Genomic DNA, 18,697 nt, shown 5'->3' with positions numbered 1-18,697 from the left:
GAAATTAACGTGAGCTTACGGGGAAAAGGGAGTTCTGGATGCGTGCATGGTGCACATCAAGATCGGGATATGGGCCGTTCGCAATCTCACAAATTATCTTGATATTCGCGTCTAACCAATCCTTCGGATTCTGCGTTTTAATCACTGTGCTCATTGCCAAGGCATCGGCGACTTTCAGTAAGGATGGTAAAATCTTCGTATTTTCTTGAGATATTCCTTCCTAGTGGATGTTATTGATGATGCCATGATCCATCATAATTTCAGTTACCGGCGCGACTGTAGTATTCCCCAACACAACTCCAACATAGTCTTTGAATTCCTAATACAGTTCTCAGCGATCGGAACTCTCTAATTTCTACAGCCTTCAAAACTGACTCACGTGAGCCACGTCCATCGAGACCGATTCCCAGTCTTGTAGTTCTTCTGCCGCCCCACTCTCGCCAGGTTCGTGTACTGTGAACGCGAGACCGCTGATGGTCTTAGCTGCGGTCGCTTTGGCGTCCAACAGACCTTGAAGTAACAGCAGGCGGATTGCGTGAGGGGATGTGAATCGAATGTCGAACAAATGCCCGTTACCTTCCTGGGAACCGGGCAGCGGAAGGTTACCCTCTTCTGAGTCTTCTCTCAGGCATCTAGACTCTTGATGGGTAAACATTTTCGGTCCCCTTCTTGGTCTCGTCGATTTCTTTCTTCTTTGTTGGGCTGGCGTGCTTCGATCAGGAGGCAAAGGAGGCAAAGATGTGGGGTGTGGAGGAAACCCTGAAGCCAAGCAATAATCATTCATGAGGTGCTTTGTTTGGTACGCCTCATGTCAAGCGGGCGTTTATTGCCGCCCCGAAATGGACCGGAGTGTGCAGATTTCTCTGCCCAACCGCCCGTCATAAGTATGCCACGTGCTCTCAAGACCGACTCCACGGAACAAGAGGCTTTAAGATCCGTCACTCACCTGCAGGTTGGCTTGAAGTCCTGGGGGACTTTGGGGTCCCAAAATTTTGACATGCTACTGTCCCCTCCTGGGTGAGTTCGAACACGTCTAACAATAAAAAGGACACCTGATAAAAGGTCATTTAAATGATGTATGTCCAAGTATCGTTTGCCCTCATTCAAAGAGGCTGAACATCAAATTGTTCGCCTGTGAGTCTGCCAACATCTGAGATTGATTCACAACAGTACTAGTCCACTAACCACTAGCTGGGCGTTTTGTGCCTCATCGTGTATGGCGGAACAGTTTGGCAGACAAAATCCTCCATGTCAGCTCAAAGAGCTTACGGTCCTGACAATTAATAAGTTTGCAGCTCTAGTGGCACGTTATAAAGGTGACTTGCCCCCAAAGCCACGACTTCCTTCCTTCCTTACGCCTCCTAGAAACAGCCCTATAGTATGTCGGCATGACATCCAGGAGTTCAATCGCCTGTGCGAAGCAGGACTATGGACCCTGAAGTCGCTGTTCGTTGGTCATCCCATCACAATTGAATCCTTCCGAAACTTAACGGCGCTGACCTTGGGGAGCTCGAATTTCTTAGTACCGCCTGAAATCGATTACCTATAGGGCTGGACCAATCACGTCATCGGGTGGTCGTTGAATGATGAGGGTATACATACAACAGAATGCCAAACTAGTTAGTTCAGTCACATGGGTCCAATAACAACGGAACAGCCGGACGTGACAATCAGTCGTAGTGAACGGGTCAGCCGGGGCGGCCGGTTTGATTGCCATTGTTCCATTGGCAACGAAGCGGCCGGTTTCTGACCCTGGCAGGGTTTACGCTCCCGCGGCGGAACCACTTTTTCAACCGACGGGCTCTGACCACGTCCCGACGGGCTCTCAGCCCATCCTGATGGAACTACAAAAAAATTTAACTGGGGCCTCTCTCCCCTTACTTATATCCATCTAGATCTGTAGCATAATGTATCTTACAGCGCTTCCACTTAGTAATGAGATTCCGTGTTTTTTTTTCGTGGTTACCATATTTAGAAAATAGTGTGACACACTTCGCAATTGCTCATCTTTCAACGTTACAACCACCACCACCACTCCTTTCACCATGGGCGGCGACGTAAACGACGAGATTCAAGGAATAGATGAAGATATCCGCCAAATTGCTCGAGATCCTCAACGTGAGTCACTGACATTCTGTTCATTCAAAGCTCACTCGTCCTGCAGATGCAAAATGGTTCACGTTGACGCCTGCGCTGGAGGAAAAGAAGCGTAAGGAAAAGGCAAGGAAGGAAAAGAGGAAGGCTTCACGACTCGCCTTGAAGACGACGACCGACCCAAAGACAGCTACTTCATCAACTACCAATGAAATCTCAAGTGACGACACATCCGACAATGAAGACCAGCTAGCCGAGAAAGAGAATGAACCACCCACAAAGAAACTGAAGACCCATCCCAAGATAACAGCATACATCGAGATCATCACCGCCCCGCGCACTCTCAAAGAGAAGCCGACGCCATTATCTCGCCGACCATTCTTTTTCAACCTCGACACCACCCGCATTGAATTTCTGCAGTCACTCGCATCCTGTTGCGCCGAGGGCCACTATGCGCCTACTATCACATCAATCAATCATCACCAACTTTTTTGGAAGCTACAGGTGCCCGCAAATGACAGGAAACGGCCGCTCTCGACAGAGGACGGGTTTCACGCACTCATCGACAAACTCGCAGACTTGAGCCAGAAGAAAAAGGACACAACAATCATCTTATCGCTCCCTCCCCTCATGAGGGTTGCCGCAAACGTGAGTTGTTATCTCTTTCTCTACATGCATTTTCTGTTCATACTCGATGACAGCCAGCAGATGTTGTGGCTGGTAAAAGAGGTGTTGATCTCGAGCGGGAAGAATTCAAGGAAGGGCCTTTGGGATCAACAATCCGAGAGCAGCAGGTGAGTATTATGTTCTCACTGTTGTATTGCCAGCTGAAGGAAACTGTTGCAGCTTGCAGTTTGTGAGGGGACAACCGACATTCTTGACAAACTTCGCATCAACTATCCTATCGGCACGGATATGCGCTTCCCAGACAAGCGTGTCTATTCTTCGGGACCTGATGGCTTATGGGAGTTGACGACATTGAGGTTGCAGGTGTGGGCAAGTCATATCGTGCGCATATACCACGTTGTTCTTCAGTATCACGAACTCACGTTCCTTTCTAGGCTAAGGGAACTGCAACCTTTGATGCACCTCCCAATAGTGTTCATTTTTCCGAATCTCAGAGGCTCCGCATCCCAACAAAGGCGAGAGAAGCTACCATGTTGCCAGTCGCTCCCCAAGCTCCCGTGGCTGTCCCTCATTTCGCACCCAACCAAGGGTTCTACCCTTTCGGCGGCTTTCCTCCTTACTTCCCACCCCCATATCCTTACCCTTTTTATCCACCCCCTGGTAACGAACCAAACGCTGCCCCATATCCAATCCCTCCCATGCACGGCCATGTTCCTGGACCATACCCAAATGCCCCAGCCCCTCCTCTCACTGCTGGGCCCAACCTCAACCCGAACCCTTTGGGAACTCGACCTCACACTCCGGGTGTTGCACGCGACATAGCCCCTGGATCCGCGCCGACTTCTCCACTCAAGATTGTGCTTCCACGACCTGTCTCCCTTGATGAATTCTGTGATCACTATGGGATTGACGATGAGGATCGTGCATGTCTATCAAAACTCAAGGTGCAGCCTGGGGATAGACGTGTGGAGAAGCTGGACCGTGAGGATTGGCAAGGTCACGCCGGTTTCACCAAGCTGTCTTGGGATGATTTCATCACCAAGCACAAGTTGTTTGTCACCGACGTGAGGGCAGGGAAATGGGATACGGTTTGAGCATGGTTCGTGAGTTGTTATAGCTACTTTCTTGATCAATGGACTCCCATTCCGTGGACTCTTGTTCTGCTTGTACCATTACATTGTGTTCTGTACCATACGTTCTGTGAACAATGACAATCATGCGTTCCACATGTACCCAGCATGCCTAAACCAATTATCTGCCATTCCTGCAGTAACACACCCACATGCTTCCATCAACGCCATCTCAGGGTTGTCGTTTGCTCGAATTTCAAGGCCATGTTGCCAAAGATAGGCTTTTACTATATAAAATTAGAGCTGAATAGTCCAAAATAGCCCATGAACATACAAGTACTGAAGGATTCCTCAATGGGATTGAGGTCTGGTGAATATGGAGGAAGGTAGATTAGGAGACACCCTTTATGTATTCTGTGAATGAGGAAAGAACATTTCAGGGAAGCCTCGCACCTGCAGCATTGACAAGATCGACCAACTCGGCGTTATGATGGATTCGGCAGTTGTCCATTACCATGACACTCTGTTCTCCAGGCCAGGGGTTCATTCCGGGAAGCTATTTGAATGTCAGTACCTGAAAAAAGGTAAAGGATTTCCACGCACCACCTGCTCGACAATGTAATCGCGAAATTGCTCACTGTCAAATGATCCCAGGACAGTCCGTATCGCATCATAGCTGCTGATGGTAAGTGCCGCAACCGTTGAGTACCTATCACCACGGACGAAGTTGTCAATGAAATCGGCACGTTGTCCAGAAGGTGCGCGTCCATAGCGATGTGCAGTGTCATGGTCATTCTTGCTGAATTCATCAATAAAAACCAGCTCTATGCCCTGTCCACCTGTACAATCTTGGATCACAGCCATATATTCAGCTCTCGTTTCCTCGTCGCGTTCCTTCGTGATCTTGTGAAGAAGTTTTCGTGTAAGACCTGCCGCTTCGAGGTTCTTGTGGAGCGCGCTGCGTGAGATGACAATGTCATGGTGAATCGCGAGCCACCAGATGAGTTCGTCAAGATACGCATCCGCTTCATTGTGGTATACCTCCTTGATAGCCGTCATGACAGCACGAATGATGATCTTCGGCCTTCCGAGCAATGGAGAGGGTGGCCGGTTGACAGAGCTAAATTCATCAAAGATGCTGCGCCACCGGAACATGCTAGCCCGAGAGATACAGAGACTTTCAGAGATGAATTCGAGGTCGTGTCCAAGTTCCCAGAGCCGAAGAGCGCATTCTTTGAGATCCCTACTGATTTTACGATTGCCCATAACGCAGGTGAGGTGATGAAACAAAGCGACAAAGCTCAAATCTATACAAATTCTATATAAGGCAACCATGAAAAAAAAACATGGAATCTCATTACTAAGTGGAAGCGCTGTAATCTTTATCTCATCCAACTCCTGCAAGATAGTCTCCATATAAACCAAAAACTGAATTTTGTCCCAACAGGGAAACACTCACCTTGTAGTTAAGAAATGAAAGCTTTTCATTTAGCTACTCACACCTTGTCTACTCATTTGTGGCTCCATTGGGGTGTCAAACTGGAATTGATGGTTCTGTTGGGGATGTCTCTGTCAGGGTGTTTGACATTGAGATTGAAGGCGCCACAGGGGATGTTTCCATTGGGGTGTTTGACATTGAAATTGAAGGTGCCGCAGGGGATGTCACCGTCGGGGTGTTTGAGGTTGAGATTGAAAGCGCCGTGGAGGATGTCGCCGTCGGGGTGTTTGAGGTTGAGATTGAAGGTGCTGCGGGGGATATCACCGTCGGGGTGTTTGACATTGAAATTGAAGGTGCCGTGGGGGATGTCACCGTCGGGGTGTTTGAGGTTGAGATTGAAAGTGCCACAGAGGATGTCACCGTCGGGGTGTTTGAGGTTGAGATTGAAGGCGCCGCGGGGGATATCACCATCAGGGTGTTTGACATTGAAATTGAAGGTGCCACAGGGGATGTCACCATCGGGGTGTTTGACATTGAAATTGAAGGTGCTGCGGGGGGATGTCACCATCGGGGTGTTTGAGGTTGAGATTGAAGGCGCTGCAGGGGATATCACCGTCGGGGTGTTTGACATTGAAATTGAAGGTGCCGCGGGGGATGTCTCCGTTGGGGTGTTTGTCATTAAAATTGAAAGCACCACAGAGGATGTTGCCATCAGGGTGTTTGAGGTTGAGATTGAAGGCACTGTCGGCAATGGCCCCATCAGGGTGTTTGACATTGAAATTGAAAACATGACCTCCACAATATGGTCATCTGTGGCATGATCTTGAATACGTCAAGTTAGCAGAGCACTTTATTGACTGTGGCAGAGCATTTGATTGACACTGACAGGGAATTGAGAATTCAAAATGTTGACTCCCGCGGGGCATTTGATTGACTCCTACGGGGCATTCAAAATTCAATATGTCAGCTCTGGCGAAGCATTTATTCAAGATAGAGGAGTCAATCCACTACAGCATTTTTAAGCTGGTGCCCAGATCATCCATCCATGTGAACTGAAACATGCAATGGCTTGGAATATGTGATTTGCAGAAACAAGAAATATATTGTCAAGAAATCAACACACAATATTGATGAAAGGTCCTGCTAGTAGCCATGACAAATCCTCATAATACAAAAGAAAGATCCACTGAATTGGAGGTCAGATAGTTGATGTGTGCACCATTTAGTTTTTAGAAGTAGAACAACTCTGGCAGCCCACCTTACCAAATATGGGCCAGCGGCAACCTAATATGGAAGGAGCGCATTATTCACACACCATCTGAAACTACACACTGCACCGCGCTCATTGGCGATGCAATGCGCCAACAAAACAAAGACATTGGGGGGATCCCAGAAAGGAATAGAATCATTTGGAATAGTTTTCTCAGTGATTGAAGAAGTTTTTGTGAACAGACCTCGGAAAGAGCTATTTGGTGCATGAATCTTTATACAAACCAGTTGCACAACATGCCATTTTGCATACATCAAGTTATATTTTTTTTTCTTCCCTCACAACTGCTTCCCCCACCTATCTGAATTGATTCTAAAGTATGTAGGCTATATTTGGGGAAAGTATGGGAGCATTTCAACAAGATTTAGATAGTGAAAGGAAATAAGAAAGAATGTGGTTTCATGTTTAGAGTCATATTTTCACCCTTTCAAGCTCCAGCTCCCCCAAACCATCAGAAAACTGCTTCGGAGCAGGGGATATATATTCTGCCATATGTTAACTATGTATAAGAAAGGCTCAGATGTTGAGATTTGGTAGCAAAGTATACAGAAAAGTCAACAATATCATGTTGCGAGATATTTCATGCATTCAACCTCATTTCTCCACCATGTGCATCAGCAAACCTACAGATTACTTGTCGGCTTTTCGCGACTTTTTGCAGCTGACAGCTTGTTGACAAGTCACAAGCTGAAAAAAGCTCGCAAGTCGACAAGTTACTGCCAGAACAATTGCAGAATTACCTATCTTAGTACAATTACATTTAGTCTTGTAGATATTACATGTGAGATGGTCAGCGAGATAACTTGTAGACTACGGCTCCCATTTCTTTCGACTTGGGCTATACAACCCAAAAGTGTGTCTCTGATTCAGGACTACCACCTACAGGGATTAGCCAGTGAATAAGAGTGTATGAGACAACTCTCAGAATTGAATGAAAAGAAAAGGACGCACCCAAATCATCATGCCCGGAGCTCCGAATCAAACACAGCGTCGTAGCGCACGTATTCGTTATGCCAATTGGGGTTGGAGCGGATACGCTTGCGGTACATCCCACCTGCAGAGATCACATCGGAGCATAGCGTGGAACTGGAATATGGGTCAATGGCCCATGCGAGTTCGAATTGTGCAGGAGGTCTTGTGGGTTTATCAGTGGAGGGCAGTGCGGCTTTAAGTCAATGGGATTGCGGAATTTACGAGCATGGTCAAAGCGCGATCACTGCATGAGTGGGAAGGGGTCTGAGCTGTAGGGGGGAATAGGGGAAAGCAGGAACGTCTTTGGAAGGAAAAGGAAAATGGTTCGACTTGCTTATGTAATCATCCGTAACTAAGATACGTGAATTGTGCATGGTGTGCTAACGTCTCCCAACACCCCCTTTGATCTTGTCCTCGCGTCAAACGACTATGTCTGCACAATTCTCCGCTAAGGGCGCTGATGAGGGGTACGTGAGCTTGACTGTGATTATCACTAATTCCTGCCGGCTCACGCAAGACCAGGTATGAATACGAGGCCCCCACTCCAATTACTTGAGGGCTACAGTTGCCGACTACTTAGCAGCCGCAGACCCGTCGGCACTCCAACCACCCGGGTTCATCGACTTTCTTCCAGCGCGAATCATTGGTGCTTTTGACCACCTCCCACAAGGTGCCCACCCCCTCGTCATCTCGACCAAACACCAGACGATTATATGTCCCTCGATCAGGCATCTTACTCCCTTCCGCAAGTCCGATTACTTGCTAGGCTCTACGCCCGTAGACGTGGACGACCTCGCATTTTGGAAACGGAAAGATGCACTGTGAGTGGCCAATGCGAAGCATCTTTGACATACTCCTTCATCTTCCACCGCCATAGTCCAGTACGCGGCAAGCTAAACCTTCGACCCAACTTTGGCTGCAGGTACTCAAGCTAAAGGTCGACTTTACGTGCCTCCAGACTCCATGCAGGTCGGTGTCCTTTCCCGTCATCAACCTCCTTCTACTGTCTCCGTTTCGGTGTTGATGGTATTGCTTTCGCTTTTGTCTCCCACTAGCATGATCCTCCAACTGCACTTTCACTTTCGTTCGCTACCTCTTTCCTTCAATTTACCCTCCAATCTCGTCGTTCCACTTGTCCCGCTCCTCGCCTCCACCTTTCTGACGCACCTTTGTGTCTAGAACCTCCCGTGTTGCACTCGATATACAGGACCTCGTCATACACCTGATCTCTCTGACTGGCCCTACCAAATATAATGATTCGGAGATCTCACGACCAGCCTGCAACGGCAAGATGGAGGAGGGGTTGGCAGCAACAGCTAGTGGCGTGAGGTATTATCTGTAGTTGGAGCGAGCATTTGTTGTCCCTATTCATTGAAGTATATCCTGCTAATATTATACAATAATTTGATAATGCTACCCTGTGTTATTGAAAGCCGAAAATTAGGCTGTAACTTTTCTCAACTTGTCAGCTTGTGAGAACTTGTCAGTTAATTTCGCGACCCAACTTGTCAGATTTTTGGATCTACTTGTCAACTTGTGACTTGTGGCTCGTTTGGACTCGTTTGGACTCGTACGAGTCGAAACAAGTCGTGACAAGCGGAGTGTAGAAATACTGATGTGCCAAAATTCTTTTCCAAAGTAAACTTGAACCTATTTTACAACAGTTGTAGTATGCTGGAAAGATGTATTGAGAAGCTATAACAGTACAGCTCATTTTTTTCCCCCACAACTCCGGCGGGGCATTTCATTGACTCTGTCGGGGCATGTAAAATTAAATATGTTGACTCCTGCAAAGCATTCAATACACTCCGATGGGGAATATAAAATTTGAATTGGGTGGGAGACAGTTGATTGACTTTCATGGGGTATTTAATTCACTCCATTGAGGCATTTAAAATTAAATATGTTAACTTCTGCAGGGCAGTTTATTCACTCCGACGGAGCATTTTATTGACCCCGTCGGCGAATTTAAAATCAAATATTTTGACCCCGCGGCGATTTAATTCACCCCGACGGAGCATTTTATTTACGCCGTCGGGGCTTTTAAAATTAAATATGTTAACTCCCGCGGGGCAGTTTATTTACTCCGACGGGGCATTTTATTGACCCTGTCGGCGAATTTAAAATAAAATATGTTGACCCCGCAGCCATTTAATTCACTCGGCATTTTATTCATGCTGTCAGGGCATATAAAATTAAATATGTTCTCTCACAGGGCACTCCGACAGGGCATTTTATTCACCCTGTCATGAAATTTAGAGTCAAATATGTTGACCCCCGCGGCGCATGTAGTTTACTCCTCCAGGGCATTTTATTTACTCTGACAGGGTATTTTAAATCAAATATGTTGACTCCCATGGGGCATTGGGTTCACTCCTCCAGGGCATTTGAAATTGAGTATGTCAACTCTGGCAATACATTTGCAATTAAACATAATAACCCCTCAAGTCAATCAAATTCTTCATGGAGTCAAAATAGTCAAATTTAAATGCCCATGGTGGTTGACATACTCAGATGTAAATTCTCTGCCAGAGTGAATCAAATGCCCCATGGGAGTTGAAATAACCACCCCATTGGAGTCAATCAAATGCTTAACCAGAGTTGACATATTCAATTTCAATAGATGTCATTGATTAATATTATGGACACAGGTAATTTACCATTGGAGCAGGTTGGGGTATATACAGCATGCTTTGCTGACCAGCAGCTGTGTGGTAGAGCAAGTAGCTTAGGGTGGAGGTTTACAATTAGCTACTACTGATAGAAGCAAACAGTACAACATCAAAGCAGGTAACAGTATTACAGTTGTTCTAGTAAAGATTGGGGAACTATGGTGTGATGCCGACAGGACACCCAGAAGGCTGCCGTAGGTAGCTGCCGCGGCAAGAGACGCCGTGCCCGCAAGCCATTTGTATGCATCCGGCTGGTCTGTTGGTAAAGGGATGTTTTGGAAAGTCCGGCCGGGACCGGCTGGCCCGTTCATTACGAGTCATTGTCATGTCCGGCTACTACGTTTGGTACGTGACATAGTGACTGATATATGTGGCCAAACTAAGAACCCACGGACAAGGCGTTCAAGTTGTTTCGGTTATTGTTGGCTCATCGTCGCGGTGGCATTGACTCGGACTGTAGGTCGGCCGCTTTTTTCACTAACTGTAACGTAGCATTCAACAAACGTACTAGTTTCCTCCGACTGCCGAGAGTCGCTGACAAGTAGTTAGGCCTCGACGCTTCTGTACTGTTCTTTGGTAAGAAAGTAGGCCTTAGTGACCCGGGGGTGGTGTTGACAACAGACACATGGGTTCGGATGAGGCAGGGGACTCGTCAATGTCGTCTCAAATTTGGAAGCGTCGCAGACAGTTGAAGTAAACCAGAATTTCGGCAGCTGTGCCATCCTTGATGGGAAAACCCCGCCAAGGTAGCCGCCTGAGATTGTGGCACCGATAGCCGTGAAAGCGGCTTAACTTCGTCATCATAAGTCTAGATTCGTACTAAAATCTTTCGCATTTTGGAGCAAGAAAACGGAGCAAAGCCACGTACTCAAAAACATCACTTGCTTCTCTGACAAAGTAGACCCTATTTCTAGGGACTGTTAAATCTTGGGGGGCTGGGGCCAGCCTGAGGTCGCATGAACCTCTCGGGGCTTTTGCTCATCATCGCGATTCAGAAAAGTGACACCGAGTACGTACAACCTTGTCCTTGGGGCTGCCAGATTTTGGCCTTTTAGGTTGAAGCGCTAGAAGGGTTGAAGGTCATCGTGATATCATTTGAGGGTCCGAAAAGACTCTTTTTCACACGGTTTCAGGCTTTTGCCGTCAGCTGCCTCTACTATCACTGACCCTGTTTTGCAAATATTTAGATCAAACCTTCACAGTGCTCTAAGAAGTGAGCCGTTCTTCTCAATTCTTTGACCAATGGAAAGGCCTGATCTCTGGTTTCAAGACGGTGTGGAAGAACGTAAGTTCAAGGACAGGGAGGGGTCACTGGTCGTCTGCCACAGAAAAATAAGGGGGATGAAGTACGAAAGGAATGGGGATCAAAGAAAAGAAGACTGAGCGCTTAGCGTGAGTGGCGTGTGAGCGCGCCCAACGTCTCCGTTTAAACTCCGTATAAACTTGTGCATGTCTAGTGGACTATATGCGTCTTGAACACACATGAGAGCTATCAGCACAGACATTTTCGATATGAGTTGTTGTCAAAAAGGACAGAACACGTCGACAGTGAAAAAGTAAAGACTTGAAAACTTAAGAGTACTTGAGTATTGGATGGGGGGGAGGAATCGATTTCAAAAGACGCGATGAACCTATATATACTTTACAAATGATCATGAGACCTACACACGTTCTCTCGTGCAGTCTGGCCAAAATAAACAGAAAGCGTCTAAAAATAAAAAAATAACCAACAAGAAAAAGTGTCCAAAGAATAAAACGAATCCGACATCGCTCCCTCCTCTCGCCGCAAGTCCTTCAAGCTAGGGATGACTCGGGGAACTTACAATGTAGGAAGAGGTCTATTTCCGTGCACGACTGCCTGCCTCAGTGCGGACATTCCTAACATTGACGCTCAACCCTACTGTTAGTCCTGTGCATATCACGCCCCCCGAACCGTGTCAGAAAGTTGTTATGTAATCTTCGGACTTTGAAACCGCGTCGCGTCAATATTGCAGTTGTCCCTCCTACTCTTGACGCGTTTATAGCTTTACAACGCTCCCCATCACTACAAATTCAATTCAGTTTTCATTGAAAAATCGACCTCGATGGAAGAAAGCGTCCGAAATGTCCGATCTTACAAGAAAAAGTTTCGTGGCAATACGAGACAGCGGAGACATTCAGTTTTGACAGTTCGAAAACCTAGAAAGCGGTGAGCGCACAACATAGAAAAAAGGTAGGAAATGTACGATATTGTTGGCTAGTCCCTTTGTTGGTGTGATTACAACACCGATGGGTCTTTTTCTGGTAGGAAGTCCAGCGGGATATGCGTCCAGATGTGCATTGTATTCGAGGAGAACAAGACCAGGAACAGCAAAGGCTGCTGATTTTCCGTCGCCAGTTGCGATGCAGCAGAGGATATCTCGACCGTCGCGGATTGCAGAAACGAGTTCAAGCTGGACCAGGTGCAGGCCGTCTGTCCATGTTGGTATAATCTTCTTCATGATGATTTGTATGGTTTCCAGGCCGATAGGGTCCTGCCAGTGGGCTCTTGTGGCCATATTCAGAGTTTCAATCCATTCAAGAGGTAAATTAATCGAGTTTTAAGAAGAATAATGTTGGAAATCATTGAATGTCGTGTCGACAATGAAAGAACTGTTGACGCGACGAGCTTTCAAAGTCCGAAGATTACATAACAACTTTCTGACACGGTTCGGGGGGCGTGATATGAAACAGACCACATACAACGTGAACCATACAACACATAAAAAATTCACTTGTATTGTGGTCTGTCTACGAGAGACTACCCTACTGTCTAACCGTCAGAAAACGCGTTGAGTGAAAAGGGTTCTGTCATAAGTAAAAAAAAAGCAAAGAAAAAATAAAAATAAAAGAAAATAAAGTTAAGCGTACGAATACATAAGAAAACCTCAAGTCCACTTCGAAGTTTGAAGAAAGGTGTGTGTTGTTGAGCAACTAGCGAGTGTGTTTGACATCTTCTCCAAGTACCAGAAGTCGCTGTTCGGCTACATTCTTCTTGATCTGTAAGAAAATACATGTTTCCTTCGCTTTGGACTTTCAGCAAAGAATGGTTAAAATACAAAAGACAATATAAAATGTAAAAATTATGAGACAGAAGCGAAAACTCAAAATACAGAAGGCGTCGTGAATGGAACATGACGCACTTCCACAATGGTGGTTTTTTCGTATTTAACTGAGGTTAAGTGAGGTGCCGATGCAAAAGAGAAAGTCACCTAGTTTTGCAAATTTCGTCACACTTGTGTCACACAAGAAGGTCAGTTGTGCGTAGTGTTGCCGCAAGGAAAGGTGCCTTGAAGGCAAGGTCACCTTGAGGCGATGCAAAAGGAAATTGTCAACGTCAAGGAGCGTCAAGGTGCATCAAGGTAAATGTGCCACTTCGGGAAAAAATTCTCATAGGCCAGCAGCACGGCCGGGCCACTCAGCCTTTCTTGTGACGAGCTTTGTCATTCCATGCACCCAAACTTGTTGCTCGATGCTGAACATAGGCACTCCACCGTGCCAATCAATTTTTTGAATCTCATTTCTAGATTTACTCTGGAACCAATAATGCCTAGTTTCATGTTTTTCAATTTGATCAATTGAACGATGCTGCTATGGCACTATCAGGTGAATAAAAAGAAGAAGACAATGTACCACATCACATTGGATGTTTTTCCAGTTCAAGCATCCTCTGCTCCATCAGAGTGCATGTTCTTGTAAAGCAAAGAAACTGACACCCTTCGCCGAAACAACCTTGCACCGGAATTGATGGAGAAGCTTCAAATTCTCAGATTCACATCTGCTTCAGAAAGGACGGACTGCAATGACAAATGGCTGTTTGTTGAGGAGGAGATCTATGTACCCCATGTTTCGCCCCTCTGTATGGATGATTTTTTCGTAACTTGTCAATTGCTCGTCAACTCAATACCCTAAAATTACTTCTTGGCTCGCCACGTGCATATTTAGTTGACAGGTCACCTCAGTCAACCACAGGGACCCTCTGTTGACCAGTACTCAGATGTATGTTACAATACTACATGATATAGTTATGATTCTACGTGGCTGCAAACTTGCTGCAAGCTGATTCTCTTTCGTTTTCCTAATCTAGAAAATACCTTGAGGTCACATCAAGTTAACTCAAGGTGACCTTCACCTTCCCTTGCAGCAACACTAACCTCATGTGGTGCGAATTCTTGTCGAACACACATCGGAGTTTGAAGTGCCTGCTTTAACTTGTCATGCTCGACTGTTGGGATGCCTTGTTCATCTGTGGACAGCACAGATGCTCTCAAAAAGTTATGGAATGTCTACTATATGTATTTAGCTCAATCCCTTAAAATAATGAGAGCGCTCTGTTGGAATTAGAATATTTTATGCAGGCAACATGGTGGGGAAGTGCGGGATTTTGGTATATATTGCAGCCTGTGGCATTTTTCCATCCAATTTCTTCAAATAAAAAAATATAGTCGCACTTGATACATAGATATACACCCTCTCAAATATTTTCAGAGTGTAGATTGTATGTGTTGTAAAGTTAGAGACTGATTTGCAAAACTAGGTGACTTGCAAAACTAGGCACGTGATAGTACCTCTATGCACAAATCTGAGGCCAGTACAAGGTGCAATGGTTCGTTGCAAAGGTAAACATTGTTCCAAACACAATATTCGAGTATACCAATCCGACTGACTGGTTCTATCACAATTCATCAGGCTGTGCTTTGCATGGATAAAACTTACCGGCTTAGGCTGTCCCACGGAGTTACTTATTCGCGGTAAGTGACCACTGTAGGGTGTGTTGCTACGTTTTTATCTTGAAGACACCATCAATTCCAGTACCTCAGAAGTTCCAGAGTTTGTAACCTACTATGTTAGCCAGGAATCAACATAACAAACAATGGTTTATCTTCTACTTAACCCACACGCAACATGGATGAGGGTACCAAAAGGAGAAAAGCATATACCAGGACTAGTGACAGCCTGATATGGAGTGTGAGCATGAGGGGGAGGGCTGGGTTAAGACGTGAGAGGTGGATAATTAGGTTATAATATCAGGTGGTGTCATCTTCATTGACTCCAAATTGACTCATCTCAACTGATATACTGATCATTCAAAGATCGCAAGGCCAGCTGGAATGTACCCTCAAAGGACTCAAAGGTTCCTCAGTGGCGTAATGACTGATGGGCAAGCTGGGTAGGTTGTCATATGAAATATGAAGGCGAGAAGCTGACGTACGGCAAAGATTGCTGCCCGACAAAACTGCTAGGATATCTGATGCCAAGCCATCGTTTGATGCCAGGTAGCTCTTGCTATCCTGGTTAAGTTCGTTCCAATCCATCTGACCAACAGAATGCTCGTGGTTTCCTGCCTTCTACTCCAATGAACCTGCCAAGTACTCTACAACTTGGACTTCTATTTCGGTTTCCATCCTCAAAGCACCGTTTGCAGCAATACTATCTTGTCGCCCAAAAAACTCACATCTGCTCAATATAGAAGTCAGTATTGCCCATGCAGATCTGCTCTAAGTTGACATCGGAAGGTAGCAGCAACTAGCAAAAACCGATTTCGTCTCCTGCGCAGGACCACTCTTTCCGGACTGCAAGTGCATCAGCAAGATAGCACATTGTTTGGCGGCACTTGTGAGGTTTGGCGCATTTGAGCTGCTTGCCAAACATGAAAAAATCTGCCAACCCTCCCAAGTTCAATCCCAACCCAGGCCAAATTTTGACAACTACCCCGATTCAGCCAAAACCTCAAATCAAGGTAAATTTCTACAAGCTAAAGGAGTTATTACAATGGTAGTGTTAGAAGCAAATCTCGTGAGAATGATGATCTGCATATTTGTTAACGTAGTAAGATTCAAATGCATCAAGTGAATAAGAAAAGTGAAAGTCAAAGGGGAGAACATCCCGCCCGAAAACAGGTAAAAGATGTGCACTATGGAGGAAAGTGTCCAGGTGGAGAATGGAGACGATACACTGACCATTTGGTATGTCTCAGGTTGTACCTTCCACATCCCTGTTTCTGGATCGGGTGACGCGCCCACATGTTTGAACCAATCAACAAGCGCACACGGATACGTCTTCCCATCATACTCAAATGAAAGAGAAGTTTCACGTGGACCACGCTCATCCCCTTCATGCCTGGCTTGTCTTGGTCCTCAACAACTAATGCACAATCGCGCCATGGGCCGTGCTTGCGCCAAGATGGAGTGGACCATCTACGCTTGGTTCACATGCCCCGGATGCCTGACTCGTCACTTGGTGCATAGAAGGTGGCAACAGCAGAGTGGAAGACAGAGACCCTGCCTGTTGGATATGGGCATTGCTGAATGGGTATGTCGGCTGATGAGGTGCCGTCATCTGTGTGGAGTTGGTCATAGAGGAAACATCGGGTAAGTTCAACAAGTGGAGGGCAGCCGATGTGGTTGGCCAACTCAGCGAGGCGGCGTGGATAATTTTGTACTAGAAAGTATGGATTAGTAACAGCAAAGTAGTAAAGATTGAAAAAAAACTTACTTCGGGTTCTTGCCAGTGCAACATTCCCAGTCACGTACTCGTCGATGATGCCAGTGTCCTCATCATCGTCGCTGAGGGGTATGATAGGTTTTGGAGGTGGAAAATGGGAAGGGGGAAGCATCTGATGCTCGACGAAATCCGCGCATGCTTGAAGGAGCTTGTCCAGCTGTTGATTGGTAAGCAGCATCTGCCCCAACGCTTCGTAGCAGTTTGAATGATGCCAAGGCCATTTGACAGCGGTAATGTGGCGGGATTCAGTGATTGATGAGCATAGCCCGCCAGGAGCACCAAACTCCTGGATTTGGTGGATGAGGTGGACAAGAGAGTGCTGTCGGGGGAGGTTGAAGCCAGTGGGTTGAACACTGCATGTACGGAAAATTTCACGGTGCGTGTGAAACCTCTCAATGGCCATTTGGAGCGTGGTGAGTGATTCTTGAGTGATGTCGGCTCGACGGGCAATGTAGCAGGCATCCAAAAATGCGCTGATACACTGCACCATTTCGGGGGGTACATATCCCGAGATGGCTGGAAGGTAAACCTATTTTTGTTTTAAGTGATCAGACAATACCTAACGAAAAATATTTTACCTTCATGAGAGCCTTTGAGTCATCACCCGTCCACTGCTTGAACTGGTGACCATGCGGAAAGCGGCGAAGTCCTGAAAATAATGGTGCTGCTGCAATACTTGACAGGTTTCAGAGCAATCTCAACAGTGGGAAGGAAGAAGGTACCAACCGGCGGTCAATGTCATTCAAAATCTCATTAGCCTGAGCTTCGCCGTGTTCGAGGTAGAGGTAATCGCTGACCCATTGGACTAAATGGTCTTTGAACGTACCCTTGATCAATTGATGAAGTAGATCTGCTGACAGCATTTCGTGGATGTCAGCATGTGGAAAGTGAAAGGTAAATGGCTGTAGAGTGATAATAATGGATCTTTGTTTGTTGAAGATGAGAGAAACTCACGGTAATGTCATCATCAATACCATACTCATCCCATAATCTTTTCGAATTGAGCTCATTGATGAGCCCTTCCATGAATCGTCGTGAGCAGCTATTCGCCAACCCATCTAAGTTTGTTGGAAGAGCTGTGCATCTGTTTAGGGATTTAATTAAAGCTTCAAGTTTCTATAAAATGAATGCACTTTGGACACCAATTTTGAACAATTCTGGCAAGGTAAACCTGCTCGGGGTAATCGGCGATGTAGGCAGCAAGGTCATAGATCACACGCCGAAAATGGCCATCAGGGCAGTGGCAGACCACAGGTTTGATCATCCCTGGACGGAATGTCTTCAGGATGGCTGCGATCGAGTCATGGTACAACTGCCGCTTGAACTTGCGAAAGGCAGGGTCATTATCATACTTTCGGTCACCTGGCAATGTCATTAGTTATGAAAGATTGGCAGTCATATTTTACAAACCTTTGGGGATCGCTAAGAAACCAGCAGGCACGACGGCGTTACGGTGTGCGCGATGAACTGTGTTGAAGAGGTTGCCACCAGAGATGTAAAATGGGTGGTACTTGACGTGGCCAGTTGCAACAGAGACGGTTGTCTTGTCACTGCCCACAATGATAGGACAGTACAACACTCCTTCTGTAGTGGGATCCTCTTCATAGATTTTATCCTAAAAACACTAGTATCAACCATTGTTTATGAAAAAGTCTGGGCAAGTGCCTGCACAACTTTTTGGACACTGCCTAGGTTTTTTATGAAATGAGAAATGTAGGGCAAGCATTATGAAATGTGTTTCATTCCCTCCCATAGTTGTTTTATATCTATTTTATTCCTTCCCTATACCTTTTCATAACTATTTCTTTTTTATCTGGCCATTTATTTCATTGCCCCTCAGTCCCATTTCTTTCCTGTTTCTTTGTTGCTTAGCCTTTCATTTCATTGCCTCCCCAGGGTTATTTCTTTCCTACCCAGCAATTTCTTATTGTTGCCTAGCTATTTCATTTCATGTTTGCCTGGTAATGGTTTCATTCTTTTATTTCATTCTTGCCAAGGCAATACTTATTTAATTAATTATATGAAATAACAT

General features: G+C 46.0%; 5 protein-coding genes across 5 annotated transcripts; 3 read left to right on the top strand and 2 right to left on the bottom strand.

Moving 5' to 3' along the window:
• Positions 1 to 2,045: 2,045 nt before the first annotated feature.
• On the top strand, positions 2,046 to 3,815 carry LACBIDRAFT_302510 (putative proline-rich protein; the record flags this gene model as incomplete). Its single annotated transcript, XM_001883530.1, has 5 exons — positions 2,046 to 2,118; positions 2,165 to 2,742; positions 2,796 to 2,888; positions 2,941 to 3,102; positions 3,156 to 3,815. The coding sequence occupies 5 exons, from the start codon at positions 2,046 to 2,048 to the stop codon at positions 3,813 to 3,815; spliced, it is 1,566 nt and encodes a 521-aa protein (XP_001883565.1).
• A 1,449-nt stretch (positions 3,816 to 5,264) lies between these two features.
• LACBIDRAFT_251592 (uncharacterized protein) lies at positions 5,265 to 6,021 on the top strand (the record flags this gene model as incomplete). Its single annotated transcript, XM_001883529.1, has 2 exons — positions 5,265 to 5,752; positions 5,817 to 6,021. 2 exons carry the CDS (start codon positions 5,265 to 5,267, stop codon positions 6,019 to 6,021), a joined length of 693 nt encoding a protein of 230 aa, XP_001883564.1.
• Positions 6,022 to 7,460: 1,439 nt separating this feature from the next.
• Positions 7,461 to 8,813, top strand: LACBIDRAFT_329361 (uncharacterized protein; the record flags this gene model as incomplete). The annotated part of the gene is made up of 4 exons (XM_001883528.1): positions 7,461 to 7,636; positions 7,925 to 7,938; positions 8,061 to 8,292; positions 8,651 to 8,813. The coding sequence occupies 4 exons, from the start codon at positions 7,461 to 7,463 to the stop codon at positions 8,811 to 8,813; spliced, it is 585 nt and encodes a 194-aa protein (XP_001883563.1).
• A 7,129-nt stretch (positions 8,814 to 15,942) lies between these two features.
• LACBIDRAFT_302507 (uncharacterized protein) lies at positions 15,943 to 16,279 on the bottom strand (the record flags this gene model as incomplete). Its single annotated transcript, XM_001883427.1, has 2 exons — positions 15,943 to 16,075; positions 16,122 to 16,279. 2 exons carry the CDS (start codon positions 16,277 to 16,279, stop codon positions 15,943 to 15,945), a joined length of 291 nt encoding a protein of 96 aa, XP_001883462.1.
• Positions 16,280 to 16,369: 90 nt separating this feature from the next.
• LACBIDRAFT_302506 (uncharacterized protein) lies at positions 16,370 to 18,391 on the bottom strand (the record flags this gene model as incomplete). Its single annotated transcript, XM_001883426.1, has 8 exons — positions 16,370 to 16,602; positions 16,657 to 17,194; positions 17,244 to 17,340; positions 17,392 to 17,567; positions 17,620 to 17,749; positions 17,799 to 18,027; positions 18,076 to 18,280; positions 18,386 to 18,391. 8 exons carry the CDS (start codon positions 18,389 to 18,391, stop codon positions 16,370 to 16,372), a joined length of 1,614 nt encoding a protein of 537 aa, XP_001883461.1.
• Positions 18,392 to 18,697: the final 306 nt, after the last annotated feature.

The sequence above is a fragment of the Laccaria bicolor genome, genomic scaffold, assembly GCF_000143565.1.
Source record: "Laccaria bicolor S238N-H82 LACBIscaffold_21 genomic scaffold, whole genome shotgun sequence".
In the NCBI taxonomy this organism is placed as follows: Eukaryota; Fungi; Basidiomycota; class Agaricomycetes; order Agaricales; family Hydnangiaceae; genus Laccaria; species Laccaria bicolor.
This window is presented reverse-complemented; position numbering and strand designations above follow the sequence as displayed.